Source organism: Eschrichtius robustus, chromosome 19 (assembly GCF_028021215.1).
Source record: "Eschrichtius robustus isolate mEscRob2 chromosome 19, mEscRob2.pri, whole genome shotgun sequence".
NCBI lineage: Eukaryota > Metazoa > Chordata > Mammalia > Artiodactyla > Eschrichtiidae > Eschrichtius > Eschrichtius robustus.
Window position 1 is genome coordinate 34,431,498 of NC_090842.1, and position 26,241 is coordinate 34,457,738.

At 36.9% G+C, this 26,241-nt stretch overlaps 1 protein-coding gene across 2 annotated transcripts in view; it reads left to right on the plus strand.

Annotated features, from left to right (window-relative positions):
• The window catches only part of BRD7 (bromodomain containing 7), a 38,224-nt gene that overhangs the window by 4,476 nt on the left and 7,507 nt on the right, over positions 1 to 26,241 (plus strand). For both annotated transcript variants that reach the window (XM_068528340.1, XM_068528341.1), the window contains exons 3-11: positions 8,448 to 8,577; positions 8,930 to 8,987; positions 11,659 to 11,803; positions 15,607 to 15,717; positions 20,169 to 20,353; positions 21,376 to 21,499; positions 22,158 to 22,233; positions 24,717 to 24,824; positions 25,560 to 25,695. In XM_068528340.1, the coding sequence (XP_068384441.1) occupies positions 8,448 to 8,577; positions 8,930 to 8,987; positions 11,659 to 11,803; positions 15,607 to 15,717; positions 20,169 to 20,353; positions 21,376 to 21,499; positions 22,158 to 22,233; positions 24,717 to 24,824; positions 25,560 to 25,695 (1,073 nt within the window). The remainder of the gene's footprint in view (positions 1 to 8,447; positions 8,578 to 8,929; positions 8,988 to 11,658; positions 11,804 to 15,606; positions 15,718 to 20,168; positions 20,354 to 21,375; positions 21,500 to 22,157; positions 22,234 to 24,716; positions 24,825 to 25,559; positions 25,696 to 26,241) is intronic.

Below are 26,241 nucleotides of genomic sequence, written 5' to 3' on the forward strand. Positions count from 1 at the left end.
AATTTGCCCAAGGTCCCACTTCCCCAGGACTCAGGGCTAGGGACTGTGGGATACTTCTGGGGTGTCACTGGTTCTGTAGAGCCTGTTTGGGTTATCCCTTTTTTCCAGGCTGGACTGGGGAGGGGGAAGAGGGGTTCCTTTGCTAGGGAGACTTCAGAAGGACACTTTTCTTTGAGCTGTACTCTGGATCTCCAGGGAGTTTTAGGAACAGCAGTTGCTTCTGGTCTTTTCTTGGGGAAAGTCTGCCGTGTGACACCTGTGGGCCTGAAAGGGGCTAGAGTATGTGTGGTTCTGAGGGACTGGTGACTCTTCTGTCAGTTCATGCAGCAGGAAGGGGGAAGGGCACAAGAAAAAGATAAAACATGCCCTTTCCCTTTTAAAGTGTTTTTCTACAAGGCATTCATAATTTCTGCTTGTATTTCATTAGTCAAAACTTAATCACTTAGCCACCCTTGCTGCTAGGGAGGCTGGGAAATGTCTTTTAGTTTAGGGAAGGGGTTGGGGGCATTATATCCTAATAAAAATCAGGAATCTTTTACTTAGGAAAATAAGGAGAAGATAAAGTTTTGGGGAAGCACAGATGCTTACAACACAAAACCCTGTAATTTTTCAAAGATGTCATATAAAGTTAAGTAATATTCTTCTTTTGAGTAGGAAGGCTCTGATTATACTAGTTTAAAATGCCCCAACAGATAGGATCAGTATTGTTTCTCCCTGTAGAGCAGTGGTATTTAATACCAACCACAGCATTAAGAGCACACCATGCTTTAGTTTTTTTTGGGGGGGGGGGTTGTTTTTTGTTTTTTTAAGATTTTTTTGATGTGGACCATTTTTTAACGTCTTTATTGAATTTTTTACAATATTGCTTCTGTTTTATGTTTTGGTTTTTTGGCCACGAGGCGTGTGGGATCTTAGCTCCCTGACCAGGGATCGAACCCATACCCCCTGCATTGGAAGGTAATGTCTTAACCACTGGACTGCCAGGGAAGTCCCCATGCTTTAGTTTTAATCAGACCATAATCTGCACAACACCGAAGTGTGTTGGCTTTTTTTTTTCTTAAGCATTTGAATGCCAAGCAGTTGGCAAAGAATTTGCCTGCTGGCATAACTCTAGTCTTTAGAAAGCAGAGTACAGTGATGTTAACACTACAGTCAACATGGGGTCAACTATATATTCTGAGCTATTACTGTAGTATAGGAGAAATATTCTTTTATATCGTACTATTAAACATAAAGGATCATAGGTATAAAGCCATGAGTATTATACTTTATGGGCTACTTCAGATATTTTCAAAGGTAACCTGACAACCCACTTTTCATTTATATGCTGACTTGAGAAGCTGATCCCTGAACAGAATGGTACATTACTGCAGAAGTAAGGAAGCTTGCACACCGTGTGGAGAACTAAGAACAATAGCATGAAAGTGGGCAAATGTGAGGGTGTGTACAAGGGACATAAAGTAGTTCTCTTTTTGAAGCACAGAATACGTGAAGAGGAGGATGGGGTAAGATCTGAGAGGCAGTTGACATGTCAGAGTAGGGAGTTTGAACTTGACTATGTAAGCAGTAGAGAGTCAAAAACTTTCTGAGTGGAAGAATGATAAAAAGTTGAGCCTTAGTAACGGTAATCTGTTAACAGTATCTAGCAGATATTGAAGAGAGTAGAGACTGGGTGTAAGGAGACCTACTTAGAAGGCTTTTCATTGAAATAGCTCAGATGAGAGGTCTAAATTCTTTCATGGAAACTCAAACCTGTTCTTCAGAAAAGCATAATCCTAACCCGAATTCTGTCTTAACAGCTTTGCGAGTCAGCTTCAGGTTTAGATGCTCAAAGAAGTTAGGCTAGTCCCGTTGCTAGGGATGTTATCAGAATAAAATGACAGGTGTTTTTCTTTAATTTTTTTAAAATCATGAGCATTAAATATATAGGATATTATTCACAATGCTAGAGTTAAGTAAAATTTTGTTTTATTTTTTATTGATGTAACATTAGTTTATAACATTATATCAGTTTCATGTGTACAGCATTATATTTCTACTTTTGTATACAGTACAGCATGCCCACCACCAAAAATTTGGTTTCCATCCATCACCATACAGTTGATTCCTTTTACGCATTTCACCCTCCCCCACCTTCCCCTCTGGTAACCACTACTCTGTGCTTTGTATCTATGTGTTCAGGGTTTTTTTGTTTGATTTGTTCATTTATTTTGTTTTCTTGTTTGTTTTGTATATTCCACATATGGGTGGAATCATAACAATATTTGTCTTTCTCCGTCTGACTTGTTTCACTTAGCATAATATCCTAAAGGTCCGTCCATGTTGTTGCAAATGGCAAGATTTTGTCTTTTTTTATGGCTGAGTAATATTTCATCGTGTATATATATGTGTATATGTACACACAAAAGTGTGTGTGTATATATGCATCTTTTTTTTTCCATTCGTCCATTGGTAGGCACTCAGATTGTTTCCATATCTTGGCTATTATAAATAATGCTGCACTGAACATAGGAGTGCATATATCTTTTCAAATTAAGTAAAACTTTTAAATTTTTCATTTATTTACTTTTTTCGGCCGCTCCAGGCGGCATGTGGAATGTGGGATCTTAGTTCCCTGACCAGTGATCAAACCCGCGTCCCCTACAGTGGAAGCGTGGTGTCTTAACCACTGGACACCAGGGAAGTCCCAATGTAAGTAATACTTTTAATGAAAATTTAAAACTTACTCATATACAATAAATTCCCATTTTTATTAAATACTATACTAGGTCCTAAGGGGCATACATACTCATAAAAACTAACATTTGAGTGTTTACTATATGCTAGGCATTGTTCTGACTTCTTTATATTTACTATTTTAATACTTAATAGCTTTATGGGGTAGGTACTATTAGTATCTCATTTTGCTGCTGAGTTAGCTGTAAAGTAGCTTATAACTAGAGAGGAGAAATGAATGACTGTAATTGTTGAGCAAAGTGGGAATTCTCTCAAAACACAATTCATTGACTTCTTTCGTATGAATCTGCCACACCCAAGGTCTCAGGGCTGCTATGGCTTACTTGGGCTGGCAGAAAATCCTCCCCACTTTTTCCCATTCTGCTCTTCCCTCCTGAGGTGGTCCTGTTTCTTTTTTTTTTTTTTTTTTTTAATAAATGTATTTATTTATTTTTTTGGCTGCATTGGGTCTTCGTTGCTGCGCGCGCTTTCTCTAGTTGTGGTGAGCGGGGGCTACTCTTCATTGCGGTGCGCAGGCTTCTCATTGCGGTGGGTTCTCTTGTTGCGGGCACAGCTCTAGGCTCGCGGGCTTCAGTAGTTGTGGCTTGCGGGCTCTAGAGCGCAGGCTCAGTAGCTGTGGTGCACGGGCTTAGTTGCTCCGTGACATGTGGGATCTTCCCAGACCAGGGCTCGAACCTGTGTCCTCTGCCTTGGCAGGCGGATTCTCAACCACTGTGCCACCAGGGAAACCCCCTGAGGTGGTCCTCTTAATCACAGAAGATCTTCCCAGAGAAGAAAGGACTCTGACTAAGGGCATAAGAGTAGTGTTGGTCCTCTGATAGAAGGATTATTTATTTGTTTGTTTATTCAACAAATATCTACCAGAAACCTATGATGCACTAGACTCAAATGATAAGTAAAATATAGTTCCTACTCTGCAGGAACTCAAAGTTAGGCTGGGAAATCAGACACAAAAGGATAAATAAACTTCATGGCCTGGTAAATTCTAATAGAGGTATGAATAAAGTGTTCTGGGAGTCCAGAGGAAAGTGTTTCTCATTATGCCTTGGGGAAGTAGGGGAAAGCATCATAGAGGTAAGAGCTGAATTGTGTGGCAGATGCAGTTCCCAACCTAGGGCCAAAGATGAGGTGTAGCTTCAAAGTAATAAAGCTGATTTTTTCAGTTGAATTATAAAATCAGCTGTTAAAACAAAGTTCTGAAATTGTTTTGTACACTGGAAGCATTATTTGAATATAGACATAGATATCTATGTATATATATCTCTCCTACAAAAGTGACCAATCTGAAGGATAGTACCTAGAACTTCAGCTGTTACTTCTCATGCTTTCACGTTCCTATTTCACGCTGTCTTTTGTGATTAATTAATTCTACAAATATTATGTATTAGGCATTATTGAGCTTGGGGGTACAGAGCTGAATAAGACTTGGGCCTCTGCCCACCAGGAACTCCAGAAAGAGGCAAATGTGTCTATGACATGCAATGAGTGTTATAATATTAATAATATGAGCAAAGATTTACTTCAGAGGTGTTATGAATTAATAAAATAACTTGCCATTGAGTCATGGATAAATTAGAATCTAGTCTGACATAAATGCAATGTGTTTGTAGTTATGGAAATAGCCACTTTTTCTCTCCTGCCTCAGACCTTCATAACACACAGGATATTTACTCTCCCTGTAATTCTGTTCCCACCCCCAGCCTGGCTAAATTTTCTCTCCTTCAGATCTCAACTCAGATGTTACTTCTTCATAGAAGCCTTCCCATACTTCTCCAGTCTAAATTAGATTCACCCAACAATTATTCTCTCCTTGAAATCTGTTTGGGTTTTTTTTACTAAGTTGTTTGATGTCTGTGGCTTTTTACACTGTTGGCTTCCTAAGGGCAGGGCTGTGTTTGTTTATCCACCAGTACATATCCACACAGTAGAACCTCATTTACTTATTGAATGCATGAATGAATGAGTATTCACCATGTGCTAGGTAGGCACTGTGCTAAACATTCACATACACTATCTTATTTAATCCTCAGAACACTCTTCTGAGGTAGGTATTGTTGTGTCTGTTTTAGGGATGAGGAAAGTAGTCCCCCCCACAAAAATTATGTAGTTGATCCATGATCTCATAGCTAATAAGTGGCAAAGCCAGAATTTGAACCCATTTTATAAACTGAAATTATAAACCCTCCTACCTGAAGTTAAATGGCTTTAGTATTTTTGTTCAGTTTTCTCTATGTAATTAGCAAAATAAACTGCTCTTAACCAGAACTGTGTTAACTTCCGGTTTTATGTATCTATTACTTTCAGTAAGTGACATTAACAATAGGGTTCTATGGTATTTTGGAATCATAAAAAAAGAAAATTGGAAGGTAGGAATCAGAATGTTAGGTAGAGAGAGAACTATAGAGATCAAAGCCTCTTGTTTTACAGGTGAAACTGAGACTAAAACAGTGGAATAACTTGTTCAGGTTTACATTCTGGGAAATTAGAAGCTAGATCTCCTGATTTCTAGTCTGGCAATAACATGTTACAATATCTCCTTTCACTTTAGGGTAGTTTCCAAGTATATGTTTTTTATATTCTTTTTTTCCTTTGGACTGTGGCCCAGAAGGCAGTATTCTCTTGCCATACCAAATAGTAAAGTGGTCACTGTAGACCAGTCTAACTAGATAAAGTTACCAGATAGGGGTAGTTCAGAGACATTATACCTTCCTTTGGCACTTTTTCAGCTTTTCTGTTTCATGGTCATTTCACCATCTCATAAACTCTAAGATAAATAAGAATCAACAGTTGAATCTCTATCTTGCAGGTGATAAAGAGGGCTAGTGAGAGTAAATGAGTGCCTAAGAAGGTCAGAGTGTGTTAAGGGTGAAGCTAGAGCAAGAACTTGAGCCTCTAGACCATGTGTCAGCAAACTAGAGCCAACACCACCTGATTCTGAAAATAAAGTTTTATTAGAACACAGTCACACCCATTCATTTACATATTGTCTGTGGCTGCTTTCTTGCTATACCAGCAAAGGTTAGTAGTTGTGACAGACATTATGGGCCACAAAGCATAAATTATGCTACCTGGCCGTTCACCAGAAAAAAAAAGTTTGCCAACCCCTACTCCAGACTTCTTGTACTATGGTCTTAGTTCTTTCCACCTAGGAGAGTGCTTACTGCCTTTCAGGCTGTCCTCTATCCACAATTTACATTTAATAGGAAGAGATCTTGTCTCTGAGGGTCTTTTTTCCATTGAACAGATGTTGTTCTAAACCTGCCAACCTACAAAAGATTCATGCTAGTTTTTCTGGGGAAAAGATACAGAACTTTCCTGAGTCAAAAATTGCTGCTCCAAAATAAGTCATGAGCCCATGAAAAAGACAGCAGTCAACTTAATGGAAACTGACATCAGGTGCACAATGAATACAGTTTATAACGTTGTTTTCTGGAGCTTCAGTCAGTCATGTATTCTGTATTAGATGCTTTGGACTCTGAGAATAGAATGTGAAGCTCTGTATCAGTGATACTCAAAGTGTGATCACTGCACCGGCAATACTCACATATCCTAGAGACTTGTTAGTAGTGCAGATTCACAGGCTCTACTCAACCTACTGGATCGGTAATTCTGGGGACAGGGCCTAGTCATTGGTGTTTTAACAAGACCTTCAGGTGATTCTGATGCACACTGAAGCTTGAGAACCATAATGAGACCTCAGAGTTTGCATTTCTAGCAATTTCCCCGATGCTGCTGGTCTGGGAACCACACTTTGAGAACCACTGTTCTAGATACTAGAACAAGAAATTTGGACATGGGCCAAGAAAATTAAGATCCTATTGAGAATCTTGAGCATAAAATAGACATTTTGGGACAATTTTACTATAAAATTTAATTTTTAAAATTCAGAGAACAAAGAATTAAATAAACAAAAAACAAAAACTACCACCTGGATACCAACCATTCAGCTTTAACAAATCGTAACATTTTACCTTTTGCTCGTATTTTTGGTTTTTTTAAGAAATTAGAGTACAGACACAGATGAAGCTTTCTGTGTACCCTCCCAGAATCCATTCCTCTTCCTCATTCCCTACAGAGGACCATGAATGTGGTGTGCATCACATGAAAACTTGTTTTTATAATTTTACTCCTTCTGCATACGTTTGTAAAATACACTAATATATTTTTAAAACTTACATAACTGATCTTGTAATAATTCTCAACTTTTTCCTCCAGAAATTATGTTTCTGAATATAATACATGCTGATACAGTGTAACTTTAGACTATTAATTTTACCTGCTGTGTAAATATGCCATAATTTATTAATCCATTTTCCTTTTAGTAGGTTGTTCCTAATTTTTTACTATTTCACAGAGTCCTGTAATAAACTTGCACATGTCTACATGTACACTTGTGAAAGGCAGTTTCTCTAGGGTATATGCCCAGGAGTAGAATAGCTGAGAAGTAGGGTAAAGGTAGCTTCAGCTTCATTAGATATTGTTCTCCTAATGGTTGTACCTATTTACTCACCCATCTGCAAGGTATGAGAGCCCCATTTCTCCACATTTTCATCAAAACTTGACATTTTTAGACATTTTAATTTTTACCAATCATAGAGATGTGAAATGCCTTCCAGTTTTTAAATTCATAATTCCCAGAGTTCCAGGAAACCTGAAGCTAGTTTTCATGTTTCTTAACATTTCCAGTTTTTTTTCTGGGAATTAGTTATGATACCCTTTACCCATTTTCTATTGGGTTATTTACCTTTTTACATGAATCTGTAAGTGCTCGTTATGTAATCTTTGCTAATACTTTGAGTTATTTGTGTTTCTCAGTCAATAGGCTAGTCTTTTAGCTTTATAGATAAGAAAATCCCTCCTCTTGAGTCACAAAGATTCTTTTACTTTATCTCAAGTGTTAAAATTAAGTCTTTAATTTCTCTGAAATTTACTTTTGCATGTGGTATGAGGTGGAGATCTAATTTCATATTCTTTTTAAATGTAGATAACCAGTTGTCCCAGCACTACCCTTTTGTCATTGATTTATAATGCCAATCTGTGATATATCAGGACTTTTCTATGTGCATGGGTCTGTTTCTGGGCTCTATGATACGTTCTATAGGTCCGTTTGTCCCTGTGTCAGACCCACATTGTCTTAATTATCACTTTATACAAATACTTAATATCTGATAAGACATTTTATTGTGACCTTTTCAAAACTGTTCTGACTGTTCTTGATGATTCACTCTTCAAGATAGATTATACAATTGGCTTATCAAATTTCATGAAAAATCCTGTCTTACAATTTTGATAGGCATTACATTTTATTTATAGATTACTTTGGAGCAAATTGACTATCTTTCAGTTCATGAACATGGTATATCTCCTTTATTCAGATCTTCCACAGTGGCCTTTCAGTAATGTTTCATAATTTTTCCTAAAAGGTATTAGTCATCTTTTATTAGATTTACCCATAGGTATATTATCTTGCTTTTGTGAATAGTATTATTTTTCTAATTGGTTATTTCTACCATATAGAAGCACTTTTTTTTCCACCTTTATGAACATATTATTCTCTCATTTTCCAGTAGATGGCAGTAAAATACATTAAGATTTCATTAGTAGTAATCTTTTCAGTGGTGTCTTCTTTTTTTCCACTGAAATTAAATTGATTTGTTTTAGAGGTATTGATTCTGGAGTATTTCTAAATTATCTCCCTTTGTTCCATTTAGGAAGATAAAAAGAAGCGAGATCGGGACCGCGTGGACAATGAGGCAGAAAAAGACCTCCAGTGTCAGGCCCCTGTAGGATTAGACTTGCCTCCTGAGAAGCCTCTTGCAAGCTCTTTAGCCAAACAAGAAGGTTGGAATAACTCTGAATTAACTGTCCTGAATGAGGAGGCTGAAATTATTTTAAAGATGATAGCCAGGGAAAGTGACTGGGTGTTTAGCTTTTAAGTTAAAGTTTAAACCTGTTAAATTAAAATTTTTTTTAAGTTTTCTTATTTATATCACTGCTTAAGAGCTTTAAATTAGCTTCAGTTTTGAACTTGATATTCTCATACTTCACCATATTTGAAAGATAAATGGAATTTCTCTATGAGATATTTAATGATGGGTATGAGATAAGTCATATATAGAAAGAAAATAAGCTAAACAATACTGTCTAGAATCTTCCTTTTAAAAACACTCTTTTCCTTTCTTCTTTACTTCAGAAGTAGAACAGACACCCCTTCAAGAAGCTTTGAATCAACTGATGAGACAACTGCAGAGGTGAATGTTTTTTCCAACATTTTTATAACATGGAAATTGAAATGGGAAATACAGGATCCAAACCACGTCTTTTTATTATTATTATTTGTTAAAGCCATATTATATGGCCTGTATCCAAATGTACTTGATTTTAAAGTGGATGATAAATATTTTGCCTGGCAATAGAAGTACTCCAAGAGGCTGACTTTTAGATGTTCTCATTTGGTTTGTTTTAAATGGCAGCTTGAAGAGTGTTACTTAATACTCTTAATGGCGAATTTCTCAATCTAAAGTAACTTCTGACGTTAAAGCTTTAAACCAGGATTAAACAATATAGATATTTCCATTTGCTAATACATAAACATACCTTCTGTATGTTTGTGCAGTGCTTATCACTGCTGTGAATATTTGACAATTACCAAGTCTGAGAGAAGAGAAAAAATGCCATAAATAAGATTTGTGACCCTCTCTTAAATGCAGAAATTTGATCTAAAAATTACAATATCTTGGTAACACTAATGTTAAGTTCTTAGAAAAGAATAACATGATCTTCATTAAAATATTTATTTTGATACCTCTCTTTACTCAGAATTTGAATTCTCAGCTCAAAGACATTTACATTATTGGAAGAGGATTCGTGGGTATAGGGCATGCATTCTAACAGTGAGCTTTCTTCTTACCATGTTGGCCTTATATGTCAACCCCAGAACATACCATAAATAATTTTTTAAGGTAAAGCCTCTAGTGCTATCTGTATTCAACACCTATTCAGCTTTGCAGTGAAAATCAGAAATTAGTGGCCTCTCTTCCTTTTTGGTGTTACAGAACAATTGAGATATTTACATCTCAAGTCTTTACACTTGAGTAAATCATTCATTACTTGTCCCAAAGGAGTGAACAGGTAAGTATTAAGCATTCCAACTCAATTAGAATGTATGACTATAAAGCATTTTGGCTACCTTTTAATTTTGTTTCTTACAACGTAAGACCGGAATGTAGGGTAATGACGTCTCCTTAAAAGAAATCTACTTATCAGGGTCTCTCTTAGTCTAAGGATGTTCACATTGCTTAGAACATTTTGGGAATTAGAACCCAGAGCCACATTTTTTTGGAATAGCCTTAGTGATTCTTCATCCTTGAGGCTCAGTGCAAATGCTGGTAAAGAATATAATTGACCAAGTTTAAGAATAGCATTTTTGGTCAAACCAAGTGGGACTCTATATTAAAATGACTAATTTTAGGAGGTGTAGATAATTTGCTCTGAAGAGGCCCTCCAGAGATGCTTCATGGTGTTATTCACAGTAGCTTTCATGGACAATATGCATTTGGATGTATAAGTTCCAGACTGGACATTTTTGCTTATTCTCGGTACTTTTTAATCTCACTGCTTAGGTGTCCTGCTGGGAAGAACAAAGGCAGATTCACACACACCTAATTCAGCTTCCATCTCTATATCTTATCAGATTTATGACCTAGAACAAATCGTTTGACCTCTGAGCCTCAGTATTCTCATCTCTAAGCGAGGATACCACCTCCTTGATGGCTTTTGTGAGGATTAGATATAAAATACCTCAATTACCTACCACTGGCCCTGGCATGTGGTAAATACATTTTTTGAATTGCTGCTATTATTATTTTTTAATAATAATAAATATATTTATTTAGTAGTAACCATTTTTATTGCTGTGATTATTTGGAGTAAGAAAGCTTTGATATGCCAGATTTCCAGAGGAGAATAACAATCTAATGAACTAATCTTATAGAGCAGTGGTTCTCAACCCTGTCTATCCTGGAAATATCAAAATTCAACCCTAGGAAAACCATTGCCTGGACCACCCTCCTATAAGAGATTCTCATGTAGTGGGTCTAGGGTAAGCCTCCCACCCCACTGGAATTTTTTTAAAGCTCCTCTAATGATTCTCATTTGCAGCCAGAGCTAAGAACCTATGATGGAAAGCACTGGGTCTCAAGTTTGGGGGTATTATGAGGACCTTTTTAATGTCAGTTTTTTGAGGACCCCCCCCCCCCACACACACACACAATAGAAGTTGTATCCACTGATTAAGAAAATATATATAGTCATCCCTTGGTATCCACAGGGGATTGATTCCAGGAGCCCCCGTAGATACCAGAATCCAAGGATGCTCAGGTCCCCTATATAAAATGACAGCAGTCCAGTGAATACAGCCAGCCCTGCATATCCACATTGAGAAACCCACGGATACAGAGGGCCAGCTGTACTCATGAGGAAGCAACAGCTCTGTGGCCCAAGAGTCCAAGCCTAATTAGAAACCAATATGGAAGATTGCAGATGTGCATTCATTGTTACTATTTCTGCTCTTTCCTCTATGATTGATAAAAATACATAGTACTAATCTTCCAGAGTACAAGATATTGGGTAGTTAATCTAGATTTCTTATTTTGTTTCATCTTTCCCTGTGTTGGAGATGCTATGAATTAATTAAGCTGCATATTTTAAAAGATTCTTTGTCTTAAGGGTACAATTTGTATGTAAAGCATCTTAACCTTGTTAAATAGTTATTAGTCTTTAAAATCGTTACTTCAGTTTTCAGTGAAAAACATATTAGCCTACTACAAATTCTACATCTGAAGGGTTTCCTCTGACTCATGCTCCTTGACCAGTAGATTTGTTTGTGGTAGAAATAAAATTGCCTTTTTCCTATCTTCACAGGAAAGACCCAAGTGCTTTCTTTTCATTTCCTGTGACTGATTTTATTGCTCCTGGCTACTCCATGATCATTAAACACCCAATGGATTTTAGTACCATGAAAGAAAAGATCAAGAACAATGATTACCAGTCTATAGAAGAACTAAAGGTAACTCTAGTTTCTTACCTCTGTTGGAGAAATAGACTGAGCTATGCTACAAAGTAACATCTATTCAATTGAGACTTTTGGATCCTATATGTACAAAATCCTGGCAGAAATCTGCATGTCTGGTATTCAGAATCTTTCTCAAGTTTATTTTAATACCTAAAATCTGTATTTTTTTGTCTTAGAAAACATCTTTGAGCTTGGTGATAAAAAACCAGACAAAATAAGCCATCTGCTGTCTTTTATTATTTTTTGGGTTTTGGTGAAATCTTGAATTTCATGTGTTCTATAAAATATTTTCTCAACCTTTAAAATGAAAAGATGTTTGATTTTTAATTTCAGATCAATGCAGGTAAAATTGATATATTTTTTAATTGAAGTATAGTTGATTAACAATATTGTATTAGTTTCAGGTGTACAGCAAAGTGCTTTAGTTACATATTTTTTCAGATTATTTTCCATTATAGGTTATTAACAAGATATTGAATAAAGTCAGTATTTTAATGGAAGTTGATTTAGAGTAGTTTCTTTTTCTATTTCTAGACATCTTCCTAATAGAGAATAAATTGGCTTGTCTAGAAATACTAAACAGAAGTTTAATTACATTTTCTTGGGGCTTCCCTGGTGGCGCAGTGGTTAAGAATCCGCCTGCCAGTTCAGGAGACACGGGTTCGAGCCCTGGTCCGGGAAGATCCCACGTGCCGCAGAGCAACTAAGCCCGTGAGCCACAACTACTGAGCCTGTGCTCTAGACCCCACAAGCCACGACTACTGAGCCCGCGTGCCACAACTACTGAAACCTACACGCCTAGAGCCCGTGCTCTGCAACAAGAGAAGCCACCGCAACAAAGAGTAGCCCCCGCTCACCACAACTAGAGGGAGCCTGCGTGCAGCAGTGAAGACCCAACGCAGCCGAAAATAAAAATAAATAAATAAATAAAAAAGAAGTTTAATTACATTTTCTAGTTTGATGAAAGTCAGTTGCTCCCTGAGTTCACTTCGGCTATACTTGTTCTGCATATTTTCTTCAACTTTAAGAAGAAAGAAATTTATAAATTACAAGTAAAGAACCTACAAGCTACCAAGATGATACATATGCCTAATGTTATAGTTGAAGTTTTTTCCATCTTTAAATAGCCTTGGTATATATGTTGGTTTCAGAGTTATACTTTACATTTTAGTCATCCGAAGAAAAGGAAAGGTGTTTTCTTTTTTAATTTGCTCTGTACCAAACCATTATGAACTTAACTGGTTTAGATAATATCTATTCTATCTTTGTTTTTTCTGGTTGAACATTGTAGTGTTCACCTGACCTAAGGGCTAGACCCTAATCAGTTACAGAAGGAAAATAAGACAGTAAACGTTTACTTGGTCTCTTTTTTTTTTTCATCCACGTTGATCGGTTGAAATTTATAACACTAGCATTTAGTTCTGTCTTTACTGTCAACTTGAATGTATAGATAATATTTCACTCTGAAAAACCTGAATTGTATTCTCTTGTATTCAAAGAAATGGAAACTTTTCTCAACTTTTCATCTGGTGAAAATTAGGCTAGAACTGTTTATTCAGCATATTTTGGACCTTATATATTGCTTAATGGAAAATTTTTCACAGTTTTTTTTCCTTTTTGTGAATAGTTTTCCTTGGATCTTTCCGTTATGATGACATGAGGGAGTAGAAGTATGCCCCCTAAGTGTTTTTGAGCAAATGGTTAAGATTTATTGTAATGGAAATGAACAAGTATTTTTAACTTTTTGGAGTTTTCTACATTACTACACTTTTTTCTCAGGAAAATTCAATAGCCCGATGTAGTATTTATTAGCTTATCCAGCTCATTAGGCTGTTCAAGGTTTTTTTTTTATTATTACATGAAAAGTGTGCAGAAAGGTCATTCAGCTTTATGAATGATGAAGTGCCATTACACAGAAGTCCAGTAAAGCCTAGCCACGTGGCAGTTAAGATTCATGGAATCTACAAATTGCCTTAACAGATCAGACCTGTAATCAGAATAGTCCAGTACTCTCTTGCCAGTTATAGACCAATGGTCATTTAGTGTAATAGTCATCTAGTGTCTCCCCTCATTTGCCTCTCCTAACCCCAAATATATATTTAATAATTCTTAATGGAATGGAAGCTTTTCAGAATATCTGTAACAAGGGTTTTTAACCTGGGGTCCTTTGGGTAGCCATGGATGAGCCTTTAGGGGAATCAGGAACCTTATAAAATGACATGAAAATTTTGTGTTCACCTTTGTATTACATGTGTGTGCTTGAGGAGTGGATCCATAGCTTTCATCAGATTCTTAGGGATCCAGGACCTAGCAAAATCCTAACTGATTAGAGACTTGGCCAAGAACTGAGGATCCACATATACTTCGTTTCATCTCCTTTAAATTTAATATCAAATTTATTGTGACCCTTGAACAGTCTTCTCATATGCTTTTAAATAATATTCAGTCTACCTATCTTCATTACATTAAGTGTTCTGAGCTGTCATCACTCGTTATTAAATAATGGGGCTTGAATGTTTCGTTTTAAATCCAGAGGAGGATTTTGGGGCTCAGATTCTTTTTTGTTGGGTTTTTATCATTTTAACTTAGTAAGGCCTTGGCATAATCACTCTCACATTTATACAATGTAAAAATTACTTAACCATGAAAATATGCAGTGGGATTGAGTTCCCCAGCACACGTGCATACTTTGAAATTTAAACCGAAAGTACAGTTTTGATAATTTGCCTACTGCAGTTACATGTTGTAACTCTTTGAGGTTGTATGGTTTATTTCAGGTTGGCATGATTTTGCAACATTCTGCAAATCATGTTTAGCTTATAATAGTATCCAAACACTTAAAAGAAAATTAGTGTACATGTTTTGCCATTTTTGCTCAGTTAATTTGAATCTGGTAGGAAATATTGTGATAATTTAACATTGTCCCAGTTTTTAGTCAAGATCTGAAGTAACATACTTAACTCGTAACTGGAGAATTAAGATGTTTGTTTTAAAACTAAGAATATTTTTTAATTAAATGAAGTACACAGTTAAAATTATTAAATATAAGATAGAAGTATTTTCTTCTAATTCTTTTTTTGTGCAATAAGATTGTACTGAAGAAACCCATTTTAAAATTTTATCTCAGGATCTAAAATTTATATAGTTACTATAGAATGTTTAAGAATTTGGAAAGGAATATAGTAGGATATTTAAATTAATTTAGCAGTATTCGTTTTGTTAGTGAGTTTTATTTTTTTTTAAGTTTTTCTTTTTTCTTTTTTTCTTTTTTTTTTTTTTTTTTGGCTGTGTTGGGTCTTCGTTGTGCACAGGCTTTCTCTAGTAGCAGCGAGCAGGGGCTACTCTTCGTTGCCGTGTGCGGGCTTCTCATTGTGGTGGCTTCTCTTGTGGAGGAGCACGGGCTCTAGGTGTGTGGGCTTCAGTAGTTGTGGCTCGCAGGCTCTAGAGCGCAGGCTCAGTAGTTGTGGCGCATGGGCTTACTTGCTCCGTGGCATGTGGGATCTTCCCGGACCAGGGCTCGAACCCTTGTCCCCTGCATTAGCAGGCAGATTCTCAACCACTGCACCACCAGGGAAGCCCTGTTAGTGAATTTTAAAACTTAATAAATTGCTATTAATGTTGCTTAGTAAACAGTAAAAGGATGGGAGGGGGTTTTGTTGGTTTGTTTTTGGTTTTTGGGGGTTTTTTTGATGGTGGTGGTTGTTTTTAATTTCTTGAAGACCTGCATGATTTCAAACCAGGACAGGAGGGTACTTTGTTTCATTTTAATGCATTCCTCCCTAATATTTTCTCTGCAGGATAACTTCAAACTAATGTGTACTAATGCTATGATTTACAACAAACCAGAGACCATTTATTATAAAGCTGCAAAGAAGCTATTGCACTCAGGGATGAAAATTCTTAGCCAGGTAAAGGAAATTCTTTGTCATAATAATAATTATTATAAAAATCTATATCCCTTTGTTTTTTGGTTATAGTGATACAGATCCAGTACAGTACTGGTTTTATTTTATAGGCAGATGATATTAAAAGTAGGAAATATTAAATGAAAAAAAATTTTTAACATAGAAAATTAAAGCAGGAAGATTCTCATTTGGAATTGATACAAATAAATATTGGCAGTCACTTGTAATTATTTACTTAGAGGCTGTTGAGTTGGTATTCACCAGATAGACTTATATTGGCTGTGAAACAAACGTCAACATGAATTCCAGGACAGGATAGATTACATGAATTATGAGACCTTTTAGAAGGAAAGCTCTCTATTTCCCTTTGTGGGGATGGAATCTAATGTTCTGATGAAGCACAGGAGCTCCTTCGAGTAGAAAGAAACAAAATACACAAATGAACGATAATTTGGAATTGTCTCAAAGCCACCTCCCCACAGGAGCAGACTTTCCTTTGAAGGATAAGAACTGGTGCACATAGTAAGGCATTTGACATGGGAGAAACGTGTGCAGAGACACACATCATCATCATCATCAAGCTTCATGAGGGAGCTTAAACTGATAACTTATTCAAAACAGAGATACTGTAGGTAGTGGCAGAAAGTGATGGGAGTCTCATCTCGGAGCGATGGCTGATGAATGACCTTGAAGGGCAAGTTGAGGTGATCATGTGCATCTGCTGGGAGAAGAGGAGAGCTCACAAGATAAATCACGTCTTTTGAGGTTTTACAACTCTGCATAGGACGGAAAATTAACTGAGACAAACCTGGCACCTTGTCGCAGCGGGAAGTCAGAAGACTGAGTTCTAGTTTTAGCTCTTTTCCACTAACTTGTGGACCTTGGCCCACCCTGGGCCCATTAACCACCCTGGGCCTCAGTGTTCTCATCTGTAGAGAAGAAGGTTTAATCTGAGATCTCAAAGATAATTGCTAGCGTTAATGTGCTGATTTTAGAAAGAGCTAGAGTAAGGAGGAGATCAAGAAGAACAAGATGTGAGAGGGATTTTGCAAAGAAGAAATGAGTGGGTATGAGGAGAAAGAAATCAGAATCAAGGGCTCGGGTTCAAATTCAAGGGAGTTAGAGGATAGTAGAAATGAGTCATGTGTAGATGCACATTGTTTTCCAATTTTTATGGTGATCATTTGTATCAGTTTTACATTTAAAGAATTGCCTTGGTGTGCAGATGTCTTAGTGTCTGTGTGCTTGGCTCTGAAAGATTCTTGTATCCACTTAACTGAGGAAAGAAAAACATTTGGATTGATGATCATTCTTGCACTCCTAATATTTAGACAACATCAATTCCCACCCTTTCCTAGAGACTTGGGAAACTGTAATGTAAGCTAGTTACCCATCTTTGGCAAAATATGCAGAGGAAAGGGGAATATAAAATGTTTATCCCATTCTTTGCAGAAAAACTCAGAATCCAGAACCAAGCCATATTCCAGTTTTAAAAACCTGCAAATACTTGCTATTTTTGTATTTGAAGTAAAAGTGCACCCAACAAATGCAATGTTTTGTCACTCCAAAATATGTACATTGAATTTTTAGGGTAAAGTTTAATGCGCAAACATAACATATCCAAGTAAAATTTTCAACTTTGATCTACCACTGTTTTCTCATCTTTAAATAATGTAGTTAATATAACATGTAAACGACTCCAGTATCTCTTGTATTTTATTGGGGATGGGATGGCTGGAAGCACAGAAAAAAAACCTTTCTTTTCCACTTTCCCTTTTCTCTCTCTGTTGTCTTCCCTCTTTTCAGATCTCTTCCTGTTGAGGAGCCCTACGCATCCTGTGTTATAGCTTCCTGTTGACTGTTCTCTCCACCCTAGATGGGAGAGACCCTTACAGTAGTGATTTTTAAATGTTTAAATTTAGACCTTCTGAATTAACTCTTTTAATAGCATATCTCCCAAGAGAGCCCAGTACACCCTTCCGTGAATGGTGTCTTTTCAAAGATAACTGTTTTTGAATTCAGTGTAAAGATTGTAGAGCAGTCATTCATCATTTTTTCAGTTACACACAAGTAGTGACTATTAGGTGACTATTAGTAGATGTGTTATTTTTATAAAAAGTAGACATATGCAGAATAATTCTTTTGATCTCCCAAATAAATACTAAATGCTGCATTATAGTATAAACAGTACTATTCATAGCATAGTGGCTTTGGATCAGACTAATCAAGGTTCAGGTCCTGGCTGTGTTATTGAGACTCTGTATGATCTTAGGTAGGCCATGTAACCTTTCTCAGCCTTTTTCCCATCATGTAAAATGGCATAACAGTAGTACTTAACCTTATAAAATTATACCTGCTGTGTGAGTGAGCACTCAGTAGGTGTTAGCTGTTATTAATGGCAAAGAATCAAACCCTTTAGTCATTTGTAAAATTGAGAATTAATAAACAGTATGCTGATTTGAAGACATTTTAGTTACCAAAAAAGAAAGACATTGCTTTCAAATTAAAATTAATTAAACTCAATTTTTTTCCATGACTTGTGTTGAAATTTAGAAAATTTCTCTAATTGAATTATTTTAATTTTATGCATATTATGTTTTTCTAAAAATCTGAAAATGTTCTTAAATGTAGGTTCTGATTTATAAAACTCTAGAATGGAAATTAAAAGGTTACTGAGAACTTTGTGATCTAAGCCCATTCATTTAACCAGCATTTATTGAGTGCCTAATATGTGCCAACCTCCATTTCAGGTGCTAGAAATAGATGAGTAAGAAATGGCTTAAGTGACATGCACAGGGGGAAACACAAATGGCCAGTAAATGCACACAGAAAGAATCACACACTAATGTTTTTTAAGTGTGTATTAAAACCTGTTTTTAAAAATCAAATTAGTAATTTTTTTTTAATAGTACTAATCAGTTTGCCAGGGATTCAGAGAAAATTTCAAACACTGGTGAAACTTTCAAATACTATTAATTGTTACAGTTTTTCTAGAAAGCAGTTTGGTAGTAGACATCAGAAGCCTTAAAAATACTCATTCTCTTTGACCTAGTATTTTTACTCCTAGGATTTATTCTAAAGAGATAGAGATTCCTGGAGACTTTTATTTATAATAGCAGAAACTTGGAAATAAGCTAAATGTCCAGTAAGGGTCGTTAATTAAACCATGAGATGTACATGGGATGAAATACTATACAGTTGTTAAGAATATTTTAAAGAATATTTAATGATACAGAGGGGAGATACTTGCAATTTATTAACTGAAAAAAAACTTTGCTGTTACAAAATGTTTATTATAATTCCAATTTGTTAATATGTGTAATGCTTAGAAAAATACTAGAATGTTAAACCTGTTAACACTTTTCCTCTCTGGATAATAAATTAACAAGGTATTTATTTTCTTCTCTACCCATATCTTTGTCTGCCATAAAATATATTGCTTAAATAGTTTTAAGATTATTTTAAAATTATAGTCCAGTAAAAATAGCAGGGTCCATTTCTTGAGGCTCTCAGTCTGTACTGCTAATACAGCAGAGTATGATGAGGAAAGTCCCCATCGTGAGAGACAAGAGGCCTGGTCTTAGTCACTGGTTCTGTGACTTTAGGTGAGTCATTTAGCATTTCTGGGCTACACTGTTCTTATTTGAATGACCTCCGGTCCTTTCCAGTTCTAGTTTCTATTATTCCACAGAAGTCTACCCTGCTGTTGCTGTGCAGCCCTGAGGAGACTGCAGTCCATATTTTATCCAGTGACAACACTCAGAACTAAAAGGCAGAATAGTCACTGGGAACAAATCTGCCTCTTTAACATTTGTCCAGAAACCTCAAGTCCTTAACCACCATGAAAATTTCACAGCATATCAATGCAGTGGAAAATTCAGCACGTTTCACAAAACAGAAACAATACTTCTTTGGTTAGAACATTATGCACTCTGAAAAAGAAACTATGCTAGCAGCCTTTTTATTCTCCTTGAGGCATGTTTTCACACAGAGAAAAATGCCAGAATCGTCATTGATCATCCCAGGATACCAGAATGTAAGGGATCTTTACATGTTCACATGCTCTAGGTTTTAAATACCTGATAATTCTTAAATGTCAGAAGATAAAACCATTCTGTTAAATATAAAACTTTAACATCCTATGAAACTAAATTTTACTTTTTAAATTTAGTACTGCAAAGAATACTTAGTATTTATTCACACTTTCTCTTCTGTGAACTTTTTGATGAAGCAACAGAGTTATAAAGCATTCTCTTACATTGGAAATTATCTGCATTGAAGGAATAGACTTTATTGTCCTGGTTCCTAAATATTCTACTCTGTTGGTATGATCACATTTAATTTTTTTTCTTCCCTAGTTAATAGGGTAAGTGCAAACTCTTGTGGGGGGAAAAATGCGTTACTTTCAAAATGAATGACAAACATTCAATAAGAATATCCTTGAATATTTTTAGGAGAGAATTCAGAGCCTGAAGCAGAGCATAGACTTCATGGCAGACTTGCAAAAAAGTCGAAAGCAGAAAGATAGAACAGACACCTCGCAGAGTGGGGAGGACAGCGGCTGCTGGCCAAGAGAGAGGGAAGACTCTGGAGACACTGAGGCACAAGGCTTCAAGAGTCCCAATAAGGAAAATAAAAAGTAAAGAATCTTTGCAATATTAAGGTTAAGCTGTCTTTTTCACACCAGTATCGGGAGAAAATACTGATTGGGGGGCCTGCCTTGGGTCCATGGTTGGTTGGGTTTTGTCCTGAAAGTCCATTTTGATGATTTGATACCCCTCTTCTCATACAAAGCATTATATGGAATTGTCCAAACACAGTTCAGAAAATAGTTCTGAATGTCTATTCTGTATGAAAGTAGTTTTAAAACCAGTAAATTACCTTTAGGGACTCATATTGTCTGTGAGTTTATTTTAATAGAACTATTTGTTTAAGAAAAAAGTGTGTATTCATTATTTCATTCCACAAAGGAGTTGAGACCGTACTTAATTAAGCCTAAGCACAGTTAAAGCTACCTTCTAAACAGATGGCTGTCACTGAGACGTGTGCATGTTTTCCCACTCAGTGTCAACTGGTAGGAGCAGTAATGAGCCACTGGTCCTACCGGGCAGCAGCTGGCATGGCCAGACGCAGTCGTGTATATCCCGCTCACACCACTGCCTACTCTGATGCCCAGCACCTCGCTGTCAACTCTGGGAGAAGGGTTTAGCAGTGTGGGATTTCTGCTGTCATAATGCAAAGGAAGTAAACTTGTGACAAGTTTTTGCTGTATTTCTAAGATTTATACATTTTAAATGTACGTTTATTTTAAATTTTAATTTTAAAAATTGGACTTAATAAAACAAATTGTAAAACAAATTGTGCGCCCCTCCCCTTTTAAAACATATTTGAGGTGGAGTTTCATTTTTGTGAATCTTCTAAGAAAAAAGTTTAAAGCAAGTAACACTGGACACAAAAAGGGAGGGAACTAACCAACCTACTTGGTTTGCCTTACTGTTGGTGCGTTATTAGGGCCCCTTACCAGGTCATTAAGGAACAAAGTTTTAATTGGTGTCAGTAGCGCAAATTTCTCCGCTTTAGTTGTATTCATATTTGGAATTACATTTTAATGTTTTCACCTTATCTTTTTTTTTTTTACTTAGTACTAATGTGTGTTTTCAGGAAGGACAAAGATGTACTTGAAGATAAATTTAAAAGCAATAATTTAGAAAGAGAGCAGGAGCAGATTGACCGCATTGTTAAGGAATCTGGAGGAAAGCTGACCAGGCGGCTTGTAAATAGTCAGGTGATCAAGCTTTTCCTTTCTTTTCATTACCTACTGATTCAGGTGGTCTGAAACTTTCAGTTTTTAAGTTGCTTGTGTACTTTTAATCCATATCTGCCATAGAGCTCTGAAGGAGAACACTCACAAAAAGAAAACGTAATAATATACTTGGTTTGTAAAGTACGTAGTATTATCCTCTGTCACTGGATAGAGGGATTTGGGTTTGTTTGTTTTTTTAAGTGATGTTAATGTGTTCTAAAGTTGGAGAATGAACCACAGACTTAAGGCTTACAAAGAAAACATTTATGTACTGGTCTTTTCAAGTCATATTGTGTAGCACGTTGGTTCTAAAACCAAATGAATTAATACATGACTTTGGGCAAGTCACTCCCCTTCCCTGGCCTTCAGTATCCTTTTTTAATAGAGTGAACAGAACTCGGTGACCTTAAGGACCCACACAGCTCTTCAAAATTCTGAGATTTCTCTTACCTTCATTTCTTTAACCCATCAACACCTGTGTGCATGGAGACAGGTGTGAAAGTTGATATCTGAGTATAATGATGATCGCTACCGGTAATATTAGTTTGACTAAACTAAGGTAAGGTTTTCTGATGAGCAGCATATGTACATATGGTATATAAAACTGTTCATGCCATTTGAATACTTTGGGTCATTGCAGTGTGAATTTGAAAGGAGAAAACCAGATGGAACAACAACATTGGGACTTCTCCATCCTGTGGATCCTGTTGTAGGAGGTAAGTTCACAGAATTAGACTGTGCATGAACTTGATGCTAATTTGGCAAAGAGCAGTAACCTGGGTTAACATTTTAAAGCAACAAGTCTGAACATTGATAAACCTAACTGTATTATCATCCGTAAAGAACTTGGCTAGGCATCGTGTACTTCATGCTAACAGCTAGCCTAACTTTATTTCATCCCAAATAAGTACTACAGATCAAGTTTTCTTTAAAATATAAAGTGCCTGGAATATCATACCCACCATTAGCAAAGCCAAAATACTAGGCAGTCATTTCTAGCCCTGGTTTTAAGAGACTCTGGTATAAAGGCTCAGTTATTTCTTGAAGTATCTCAAAACCCTCAGACTATGGCATAATAAATTTAACTTGACTTTTTAATTTCAGGGAATAAAATGAATACATATGCCATGTAGTACCTTAATGGGAATGGAATAATATATAGTTAATGACCTATCGTTCAGTGTGGTTGATAGAAAGTTTATAAAGGTTGGGAATCACTTTTAGAAACTCAAGTCATACTTACATTTCCTCAAATGATATTTTAATGGAGATAGTATAGGGAATATTTTAAACCTTGGTGTAAGAATGGGAAATTTATGTCATTCATCTGAGGGGGGAAAATCATGTGATAAGCATGAGAATATTTTATAAATATCTGTTATCCTACTGCCATTAGGAGAGAGTTAATTGGAGATACAAAAATGAATAATGACAAAATTCCTGCACTTCAGGAAATAGTCTCCATTATTTATTGTTTGCTATGAGCAAGACACTGTCTTAGGAGCTTGAGATGGAGCTAGGTGTTAAAAAGGGAGCAAAACATGAAGAGACAAGTCCCTCTTACGTTCTGTGGAGTGGGGAAAGGAGGACCCAAACAAAAAGAATCATGTAAAGAGATGGCAACTTGTCCACCATGAATCAGTACATCAGAGGAACAGAGTAGCAGAGTAGTAACAGGATATACCTATCTAGTGTCTGGGGGTCAGAGAGGTTGATCCCAAAATGGTGAGTAAGGGATTGGGGAATAACAGGTAAAAAAAAACACCTTGAAGCAGAGAAGAGCTTGATGCATTTGATGCAAGCCTGTCAATGTTCTCTTTGAGCATTGCATTCCACTCTTGAAATGCTGAAGGAGAACATTAATAGCCTCCTTTACTTAGAAGAAAAGGAACTGGTGCTATGTTTTCAAAACAAAACTCATTTTTTACTTTTATATGAACTTTTCATAAGAATGTTTCAGGGTCTTGGGTCAAAGAAAATGCCACAGGGAGAAAAATAAAAAGAAAATGCCACAGGATTGAGAGCATTGCTCTCTCTAGTATAGCTGTGATGAAAATTTGGTGATGCAACTAAGTTGATTTAGGTCACACCCTAAGATCTGCCCCTTTCTTTGTACTTGGGGTCTGGTCTCTGCTCTTGGTCTGGTTTTCTGGATTTCCTGCTTCTGTAGGCGTTATCAAATGTGGCCAACGCTGACTTGACTCCTCACACACACAGCAGCTCCCCCAGGAGGCCAGTTTACTGGTTTAAGGTAGAAGATGCCCCTGTCTCAGCTGCATCCTCCTGGTTGGAGGCACTAGTACCAATTGGGACACCAAATTCCAGACTGCTTACCAAGGAAAGAAGATCTGATTTAGGTGTTTGAAGTTTCTCACAAGTGCTTTTATTTTATCACACTGATCACATGTGGCAGTAGACTCTATTCCAGGGTGGTCATGCTACAAAAATCATCTCATCTCTTCTTCAAGAGAAAACGTCCTTTCTGTTGGATTTTGTTAGAGACCACGTTTTGTCCTGATACCATCCTTCTCAGTTCTTATGCTTGTATCACAGATTTCTAGCATCATTACAGGGGTTCGTTCCTGGTTTACAGACATCACATCTTTGAAGGCTATTCTTCCCTGCAGTGCAAGTCTTCCTCAGACTAATTCAGATTAACTTATCCTGAATATATTATGAGTTCTTGTCTTTAATCATGTATTTTCCCTTAGTCTTTTACTTGACCTTTTCTACTGGTTTACTTCCATCATCTTAACGTTAAAAGATCCGACCTTCAGGACTTCCCTGGCTGTCCAGTGGTTAAGACTCCACGCTCCCAATGCAGGGGGCGCAGGTTTGATCCCTGGTGGGGGAACTAAGATCCCACATGCTGCGGGGTGCGGCCAAAAGAAAAACTAAAAATTAAAAAAAAAAAGTCCATGTTTAAAAAACTTTAAACATGTTTTTTAAAGTGAAGTGCAACACGATTATAAAGAATTCCAGGCTGCAGTAGAGTATAATGAAAAGGACCAGATTTTGGTCCCACGTACATTCCTTCCTTTCTAAGCTCAGATTTTCTTATGTTAAAAATGGGTAGAGCAAGGGCTGCCCAGAGTCACGTGGATGGCATGCAGCAGTGTGCGCACAGACGCTGAGCGAGAGCACCATCTGGACCACTGCCACCTGAGCTGCCGCCACCGTGCTCACTCTTATGTTTTAGAACCAGGCTACTGCCCTGTGAGACTGGGAATGACAGCTGGAAGACTTCAGTCTGGAGTGAATACTTTGCAGGGGTTCAAAGAAGATAAAAGGAACAAGGTAACTCCAGGTAAGGCTCCCACGTGGTCGTCAAGTTTTTTCTTCTCTCTTTCTCAAGGAGCTGAGGAAAAGAAGCACTCTCTTTATGGTATTTTTGCAACATTAATTAGCTATTTTATTAAGAAGAAACTGAAAAATCAGTATTTTTTTTTCTAAATTTATTTATTTTTGGCTGCGTTGGGTCTTTGTTGCTGTGCGTGGGCTTTCTCTAGTTATGGCGAGCGGGGGCTACTCTTCGTTGTGGTGCGCGGGCTTCTCATTGCGGTGGCTTCTCTTGTTGCGGAGCACGGGCTCTAGGCGCGCGGGCTTCAGTAGTTGTGGCATGTGGGCTCAGTAGTTGTGGCTTGCGGGCTCTAGAGCACAGGCTCAGTAGTTCTGGCGCACGGGCTTAGTTGCTCCGCAGCATGTGAGATCTTCCTGGACCAGGGCTCAAACCCGTGTCCCCTGCATTGGCAGGTGGATTCTTAACCACTGTGCCACCAGGGAAGCCCCTGAAAAATCAGTATTAGTATTCAAAATGAGCTTTGTTATTTCTTTTTTTTCCTCTCCCCTTTGCGGGCAAAGATTCACCTGAGTTGTGACTTCCCAGATATGTTTTGGAGAAAATGTTTACCCTAGATTTGTATGCCAGTCAATGAAGTAGCAAAGTTAGAAGGGAATAATCTTTAATAAACAAAAAAAATAGATTGACATACAAGTTAAAGAATGGTATTGTGGTTTTGTGTGTGTGTGTTTTTATCAACAGTGTTATACTTGAATTATGGACCCTACAGTTCTTATGCACCACATTATGACTCCACATTTGCAAATATCAGCAAGGACGATTCTGATCTAATCTATTCAACCTATGGGGAAGACTCTGACCTCCCGAGTGATTTCAGGTGAGTCACCAGTTCATCAGTATTCTGAGTGCTACATTGTCCTAAAATATTGATATACATAAGTGATCTATTGATAGACTTACAGAGTTATTCAAATGGTAGAAAATGTGTTCAGTAATTTTTTTAACTGACAATAATCAAATAGACCCTTAGTTATCATCGCTCTTTAATAGAGACTATATATTTTAAAGAAAGAATGTATCTCCCTAATATTTTCTGATGTTGGCATCTGTAGTATTTTAATTCGTACAAAAATATCTTTTTAAAGATGCTGTGTACCTCCACTTACTAAAATTCAGGAGCTTGTTGCTTCAAAATGTTGACGTGCCACCTGCTTTACTGTAACAGTTCTGTGTGTCAGTGAGTGGTTCCAAACTTGATCAGTTTGGGAAGCCACAACCCATTTTCCCCAAGATAAGAGGTAGGACATGATTCAATTCCTAAGGCAACCCACATCCAAGCCTGTTTGACCCATCACGTACCAGTAGACCATTGCAGTTACACTCAACTATCCCTTATTAAATGTTTCTGTTGGAAGATAACTTT